Source organism: Diospyros lotus, chromosome 8 (assembly GCF_014633365.1).
Source record: "Diospyros lotus cultivar Yz01 chromosome 8, ASM1463336v1, whole genome shotgun sequence".
NCBI classification, from domain to species: Eukaryota; Viridiplantae; Streptophyta; class Magnoliopsida; order Ericales; family Ebenaceae; genus Diospyros; species Diospyros lotus.
This window is the reverse complement of record NC_068345.1, coordinates 34,247,992-34,256,591: the sequence shown is the minus strand read 5'-3', so window position 1 is coordinate 34,256,591 and position 8,600 is coordinate 34,247,992. Positions and strand designations below refer to the sequence as shown.

Genomic DNA, 8,600 nt, shown 5'->3' with positions numbered 1-8,600 from the left:
ATTTTTTTTTTCTTATTAGTTTTTCTTGAAATAAAGTATAAGATAAAGGAAAATATAAAGAGAAAAAGATAAAAGATAAAAATAAGTTTTTTTAATTATTTTTTTATTTAGGTTATTATAGTTGGTATCAGAACTGAGTGAGGGCACTATGATTAAGGCGACGATGTGTACTATCAACTAATGAACATGTATACTAATTAGGCAATTATCTTCTAAATGTGATGCTTAAGTTGTGACAAGTGATGTCAAAGTAACCTCTAGGGATATTGCAATGGATTGGGCAATCCACTAGAATGGCATGTGCTAAAAGGGATATTGGACATGAGGTCATGATTAAGCATCGATCTTTTGAAGGTGGCTGCCTAAGTTGTGATAGTATAGTATCAGAGTCACCCGCTGAACCTACATAGTAGGACTATTGCATTTACGAGTGATGACATGTAATATCGTGGTAAGTCAGAAAGGGTGATTGGGCATGAGATCTAGACTAGACAACAACTTTTAAGATGGCGATTTTAAATAATAAATAATATTATTGCTATGTTTAGAACATTAAAGATAAATTATAGAACTAAGTCAAATTTTACAAATAATTATTGTAACTTTCTATACTAAAAATTAATAATTATTATAAATTAATGTTATATTGTAAAATATTTTACTTTTACATTGACACTCAAATAAAGAAAAATGTGAAAATATTTTAGAATTAAAGCATAAAAAATATCTATTTAAAAATTTTTGTAGTGCCTGTTTAGTTGTAAAAAACATTCTTTTTTGTTTTTCAACTCTAATTTTTCTTTCATTATAACATTAAAAAATTAATTTTAATATTTTTTAACTTTAAAATTATATTTTTTAAAAACTTTTGTTATATAAAAATTAATTTTTAACCACATTAAAATAATTAAAGCAGTAATAAATAATAATTTTTTTGTCGGTCGGAGGGTCTGGTGATAAGATTTTACAGTTCACATGGAGTACGCTATGGTACGTGCTCTCCTAAATCATAAGATTCGTCGTGACTTCCGATTCCAGTCTTTCTAGGGTTCTCCGTTTCTTCCTCTACCAAAAGCCACCACTGCCATCCGCGATCTCCGTCGGAGTTTCATCGCAGTCGTCGGCGTTCGCCATCTCCGGTTCTATCGGTAAGGATTTACTATTGTCATTACGCTTACTAGGTTGATTTCTATTTCCTTTCTCGTGTTGTGACTCATCGACGATAGTTTCGTAATTTATGTGATATTTGTCTCGAAGATTTAATAATACTAGGTTTCTATTGGCTTTGTTCGAAAGAAGTCCGGATTTTTAATTCGTCAAAATCGAAGGGGATTCTTAACGTTGATTTTGTTGCCTGTTTTGTTTCAACCGCACAATTGAATCATATTACTGCCTCCTCTGGAATTGGAGATTAAAGAATTCGATTTGGATTTTAGAGTCTAATTCAGCACTTTCTCCCCCTAGGGCCGGGCTATCTATGGAAAAAATTCTGTAGTTTTTTTTTTTTTCCTTTTTCTTTGTTTTTTTACATATATTGGTTGAAGAATTGTCAAGATGTTTGCGCAATTGAACCCGCCTGTTTTATGATTCAGACATATGTTACTTACAATTTGTTTGACTGGAATCGGTTTTAGACCAACTTTGCGTTTGTAGTGTTTGTCAAATCATCAGCGATTTTGTGATTCTTAAAACATTGTAGATAAGCTTTCTTTTTCCCTCTTTCATGCTGCTTTCTTCTGGGTAGCTTCTCCAGGTCATGGTCTCTTCAACTCTTTGCAGCAGTGAAACAGATATCTTTCATTCAGAGTCCAGGCTCAATGATTGCGATCGCCCTTTCTTGTCTAGAAAGAGGTTAAAGCTCTCTGATTTGGACTCTCAGATCTATGCTAAAGATTGCGGTGATCTTTCCAGTTCCATGGAGCCGAGACACGGGTATTGTGTTACACAAATGACTAACTAGTGGCTTTTCTCTGATCTACTGTTTGCACACTTTTATGGGTTCATTGACTCTGCTTTTTTTTTTTCCTTCACTTTGTTTGGGTAATGGGTATTTAATGTGCTTCAATGATGACAACAGATCTCCATCTTGCTCTAAGTGTTGCGAAGAAGTTGGTTCACAGTCTGCTACAAATGTTAGTTGCCAGTCCACTGACAACAGTAGCAATATCACTCAGCCTTGCAATAGTTTAGGGGCTTCATACACTGGAAAGAATCATAATGGATATGTCATCCCTTCATTTGTGAATGGATGGATGTATGTGAATGAAAATGGGCAAATGTGTGGCCCTTATATTCAGGAGCAGCTGTATGAGGGTTTGCACACTGGGTTCTTGCCTGAAGAGCTTCCTGTATATGCCATTGTAAATGAGACTCTGATGAACCCAGTGCCTCTGAAGTATTTTAAGAAGTTCCCTGACCATGTCTCCACTGGCTTCGCATATCTAACTACATGTATCTCTGATTCCACTGCAAACCTGGCCACAAAAGAACAACCCTTCGGAGCTGCAACAAGTGGTTGTTCTGATTCCCAGACAACAATCAGACCATGGCTGAATGATAACAGTTGTAGCTCAAACCAACAGATGCCAAACTTTGAAGCAGCTGGTTCAACTGCATCATATCCACAATTGGTATTATAACTTCCTGTTTGATACTGTTGGATGATTATCATTTCTTTTAACTATGGTCCCCTGTATTTTCTATGCAGCTATATGTTACTGTTAAATGTTGTACTTATGGGATAACCATGTTTACTGTTTTACTGGTTATATATTTGTTAAATGACAGTTAGATGATGGACCTTTTTGGTTCTTTGAGGATGATGAGGGGAGGAAACATGGACCACACTCTCTCATGGAGCTTTACTCCTGGCATCAGTGTGGATACCTTCGCGATTCGTTAGTGGTATGCCAGAAGACTTTTATTTACTTTGTGAGAGAAACAAAGTTATAAGAACTGAGTTTGATACTTGACTATTTGTTTTCATACTTTCTCATTATTAAATTGGTACCAATGATGCAGAATAATTGGTATTAACTCATGAATAGTAATAGCGGAACCTTTCAATTTCCTTGTGTGCTATCAACATGTCTTGCATAATATTCATGTTTTGAACATGTCTAAGGTTCTGCATGGTGGCACTTAGCCAAATCCTATACAATAAGCCTACAAAATGACTCAAAAGCATGATTAAAACGAGCAACTAGTATAATTTAAATTTAAAGAAAGCACAAAGTAGGGAGGGAAATAGAGAAAGAGAGAAAAAAGGGAGCTCATTTTAGGAAAAACGTTTTGTAAGCTTCAGCAAAGAAGCTTACTGCTTGTTATGACAATTTGGAGAGCATGACACCCTTTTCTGGAGAGGATGAGAAACCCTTGCTTTATAATATTCTTGGCCATTTACAAGGTGCAGAATTAGACATTAAACTTGACCAATGTGTTATGATAGCTGTTGCCAAAATTAAGATAAAATAAAATGTGAAAATCCAACTACAAGACAAGCTACATTGTCATGTTCCTAGGGATTACCTAGGGTCTGGATGGGAAACTAGAAGAATTTGAGGGAGTTAGAACCAAGAACAGAGAGGATTGGAGGGAGAATTAGAGCAGAAAGAGGAAGATAACGGACATAATTGAGGGGGAAATGTAGACAGAATAGGGAGAACAGAGAATTGAGAGGGAAGAATAGAGAAATCAGAAGGGCACGAGAGAGAGATAAGAGTTGAGAGAGAATAAAAAATTCAATTATCATTCCAATATGAACATTCTCTAACTAATCTACCTATTTATTCCTTTCAGTTACAATACAACTGAAAGGTAGAATCATTGAAACAACAAAGTATAACAACTAACTAATACATATAATACATAATTACTATTATATCCTTGGGGATCCATTGGGTCTTGACAATTCCCCTCTCTTTGAGAGAGTTTTTGTCCCTAAGAACTTATAGCGAGTGGTCCACTTCTTCATCTAATTCCTGCTTTCGCTATTTGATTGATCCTTCTTCTCTTTTTCCTTTCTTTCCTTCTCCTCTTTAGCTTTTTTCTCTTTCTCTTACGTTCCTTTTCTTTTGCTTTTCCTGCAAACCTAAAATGTAGACCTCGAAGATCTCTATGTCAAAGCTCTCTTCTCCCATTGATATGTAAATTTTAGTAATTTCCTTGACCTTTGCTAAGATCAGGTCAACTACCAAGTTATCTGCAATATCCCAAAGATGCAGCAATTGAGAATTGTAGGCTCCTTAAAGTACTCAGACAAAAACTGTCCAACAGCAACAGTGCTATGGTTTATTGCAACACCAAGTCCAACCATCCACCTATTCCTTATTGCAATTGAAAGTAGTTCCAATTGACCTGTCATACTTCGAACCATATCATCTCCAATAATAGAAGGAAATTCAAACTTCTGTGCAAGCCAAGACTTGATTTGACGCTGTAGCTCACCAACTAGAATATCAATAATCAAAACAGCAAGAGTCTTGTTCCCAACAACAAAAAGCTCTTCCGCCATCTTTTGAAACTCATCATGTTTCTTCCATTCATTTTGCTTCACTATCTCCTTCTTTGATAAAACCGGCACCGGAGACTGGTCCTTTTTGATGCATGCTTTAACGAAAGCTATGGACTCCTTAGCCTTCTCCAAAGCTAAAGGCAATATTCTTAGGACCTTCTTTCTCAAAACCATTCCTCCTAGGTTACAATCCTGGACATCAACAGGTCCTTCAAACATTGGACTAGGCACTAGGGGTAACACAACAAAGCTTATTTCACTCTGAGGGCCATTTAACAAAGCTTTTACATTTTAGTTTTCACTCTCAAATTTTTATGTTTAGTTATCATTTTAACATAAAAAGGGAAAAATATATGCTTGATACCCCTGAGGTTTAGGGTTAATGCTAGAAGTATCCCTAATGTTCTTAAAATAACAATTGACCCAGCTTAACCGTATTATCCTTATTGCAGTAAACCCACTTCTATTACTTAACCCCAGTTAAATTTTTCAAAATGACTAAAATACTCTCTCTCTCTCTGTCTCTCTCTTTCTTTCTCTCTCTGTTTGGTTTTGCCATGGTCAAACCTTCCTCAATCGGTGTGGCATGGGTTCCTCCCATTTTCTCCTCCCATTCCTGTCGAATGGAAGAACCCATCTGCACCCCATTGTGAGAGTGGGGTTCACCCCATGATTGAACCCCAAAGTGGGGTTGAGCTCTGTTTGTGTGTATCTCTTTTTCTCCCTCCAACTCTCTCTCCCTTTTTCCCTCTGGTGCGAACCCCAGAGATTGCTAGGGGTTACGTTGGAGCATTTTTGGTTGGAAGACATCACATTGGAACTGCATTCTCCATTCCCTCTTTCGTTGTTCCTCTTTGTTATAGAGGTCGAAAAATATTCAATCTAACCTCTACCAATTTTATAGATCTATAGCCAAGATCTGCATTCTTTTGTTCCATATAGCTGATGTCATGCAGAAAACATCTTCAGGTACGGATTGGTTCATGATGAAACCCCAGATTGGTAGTGAGCTTGACTAGGAGGATCAGTAACTAACAATGTTGGCTGGGTGTCATCTGCCATTGCCTCTTCAATGGGGTACTCTCTGTTAATCTTCATTTGCTTCACCTTCTTCATGGGGTTCTTCAATTAGGTCTCTACAACTCCATACCCCAGTGATGGGTGTTCTGAACCCCATCTCTAGATGATGAACCTAGCCTGGGGTTTGTCAATTGACAAAATGGTAGTGGTCAATGATGGTTGATCACCATTGGGTTTTCTTTTCTTTTTTTCTTTTTTTAACTAAGAGGAATGAGAAAAGAAGGGTAAAATGGTTATTTGACCCCTATTTTTCAAAACATGTGTCTGTAACTAAGGCAAACCTCTTGGGTGGTTATTGCTCCATGAAAAAAATGAAAACTTAACATGTTTGACAACTATATATATATTCCAGTTTTGTGTTTGATTTTCTTTTTCTCCCCTTCCCCTTCTACTTTGGGAGTCATGAGCAAGTCCCATGGGAGTTGGCAATGATTGGCAATTGTTGGGGTAGGGTCATTGGCGATCGTTTGTGGTCATCGGCAGCACCCCTGGCCACATTTTGGCAACCTTAATCAAAAGAAATGTGGGTGAGGGAGATTGAAGAAAATGAAAATAAAATTATAATTGTGAAAACACATTTATCTTCTTTTTCAAAATTTTGAAAAAAATCCAAAAAATTTTGAAAATGAAAATGAGCTACCATACACCTTTTTATGTTTTTGTTTTTGAAATAATGAAAATGAATATTGAAATTGAAAGCCCTGCCATATTGTCCCTGAGTTATTAATCCCAATTGTGTGGCAAAAGATGCATGAATTTGCCCAGTACTTAGCAACATTCCTGAAGAAGAGTGGTTGTCTCCTATACTGGACTGTATTTATTTAGAAGCACACAAAGCAGTGTGCTTGGATAATCCATCAATGATTTTAATAATAATCCAATTTATCCCACTTTAGGCTAGTTGGTAGTGAGTCAAATATACACACTAATGTTAATGGCAACAACATTTTTGTTTCTTGGAGACCAACTTGAACCTAGAATGGAAAATTAAAGTCTTGATAATTTTTGATTAACTCATTGAAACTTTCCAAAACTGTTATGTATCATTTAGGAAACAGTCAGTTGTTTTGGCATGCATCGCGGATATTTAAGAACATATATCTCTATTTACCACTTTTATTGAAACAAAATATTGGAGAACGAATGAATTTTGAAGTTTATTCCAATGTGGAGAAAAATAGTAATGAGTACGGACATGATTAAAGGCACTTATCCCTTGCTTTGAAAACAAACGTATTGTTGTCTTAATAATTGTACATGTTATGTCATTTGTACTAAATTAGAAGGTTTAATGTAAACAGATAGTTTTTGTAGTGTTGCAAGTGTATGTTTTTCTGTTGTAGAGTAAGAATCATAACACTTCTAGAAGGTATGTTTCTAGAAGGGTGACTGACCGAATAATTTAGTTAGTTATTCTCGGTCAGCCGGTCAGTTTGTTAAGGCTTTTGTAACTCACGACCCTATAGCTTATAAATAGGGATCGTGGGATGTGGGGGAGATTAGTCAGTGTGTACGCTTCATTCCGAAGTAGGATTATTCTTCGGTTTCTATCTTGTGTATTGGGATTGAGTGAGAGATCAAGAGTAAGGCTGGGGATAGTCTTGTAATCTTGGAATTCTGCTAGCTTTCAGGGTATATGGGCTAGGTAGGATTCAGGTGCTCTTTGTAATCATCCTAAAGGCGTTTCAAGATAGTGGATTGGGTGGCGTAACAGCAGTCTGGATGTAGGTCTCATTTTGAGACCGAACCAAGATAACTCTTCTTTGTGTTATTATTGTTTTCTTTTATTCTTGTTTGTGTTATCCATATCATTTGTGTTCTCGGGTGTGGGAGTGAATAAGGTGAGTTATTGAGTTGTGAGAATCTGTGGGAGTGCTGTGTTCTACTCTAACAGTACAATTTTTCCCACTTTTGGCTAGTTGGTAATGAGTCAAGCTTACGCTTTTGTAATGTTAATGGCTAAAACGTTTTTGTTTACTTGGTGACCAACTTGAACTGAGAATGGAAAATCAAAGTTCTGATATTTTTGGTTAAACTCAATGTAACTTACCAAAACTGTATGTATCATTTAGGGAACAATGGGTTGTTTTGGCATGCATTGTGAATATTTAATGACATTTATTTCAATTACCTTCCCTACTCAAACTAAATGTTGGAGGGAAAATGAAATTTGAAGTTTATTCCAGTATTGAGAAAAGTAGTAATATGGACATGATTAAAGGCACTTATCCCCTTGCTTTGATAGAAAACATATCAATTTTTTTAAATTATAGTGTTCTTGGAAATCCATCCATGATTTTAATAATTATTCATTTTATCTGACTTCAGGCTTGTTTGGTATGGGTCAGATATACAATCTTGTGTTAATGGCTAAAACGTTTTTGTTTCCTTGGAGATCAACATGAACCAGGATTGGAAAATCAAAATTTCAATATGTTTGGATAAACTCAATGAAACTTACCAAAATTGTATGTATCATTTAGGAAACAGTGAAGGTGTTTTGGCATGCATTTTGAATATTTAATAACATGTATTTATGTTTACCTTTTTTAATTAAAACAATATATTGGAGAACAAATGAAATTTGAAATTTATTTCAATATGGAGAAAAAGAGTAATGAGTTTGGACATGGTTAAAGGTACTCATCCCTTGCTTCATATCTTTTTCTTTATAATATTACACTTGGTGTATTCTCTCTCCATTCCTGCTAGTCTTGAATTTAGGATGTTTTTATGCTCTTATTTCCCTAATAAACTGTTTAAACCTTTTACTAATGAGTATTGTGTGCGTGTGTGTGTATGAGAGAGAGAGAGTGTGTGTGTGTGAGTTTTTGTTATTGGGATGGATCTCCCTAAACTTTAGAAGCAACTTGACCTTTATTTACTATTAATATAGTAATTTACATCCTATAATTTGATAACTTTTATTTTATTGAAACCAATATATGTACCTGTCACGGTTTAGGCTAGTTACATTTTATTTTTATTTCTGCAAAATTGTATTAGT

At 35.6% G+C, this 8,600-nt stretch overlaps 1 protein-coding gene across 1 annotated transcript in view; it reads left to right on the top strand.

Moving 5' to 3' along the window:
- The first annotated feature begins 1,005 nt into the window (after nucleotides 1-1,005).
- Nucleotides 1,006-8,600, top strand: part of LOC127807935 (histone-lysine N-methyltransferase ATXR7) — a 48,585-nt gene continuing 40,990 nt past the window's right edge. Inside the window, 4 exon segments of the mRNA XM_052346171.1 lie at nucleotides 1,006-1,148; nucleotides 1,754-1,932; nucleotides 2,078-2,630; nucleotides 2,788-2,904. Coding sequence (XP_052202131.1) covers nucleotides 1,757-1,932; nucleotides 2,078-2,630; nucleotides 2,788-2,904 — 846 coding nt within the window. The 5' untranslated portion in view covers nucleotides 1,006-1,148; nucleotides 1,754-1,756.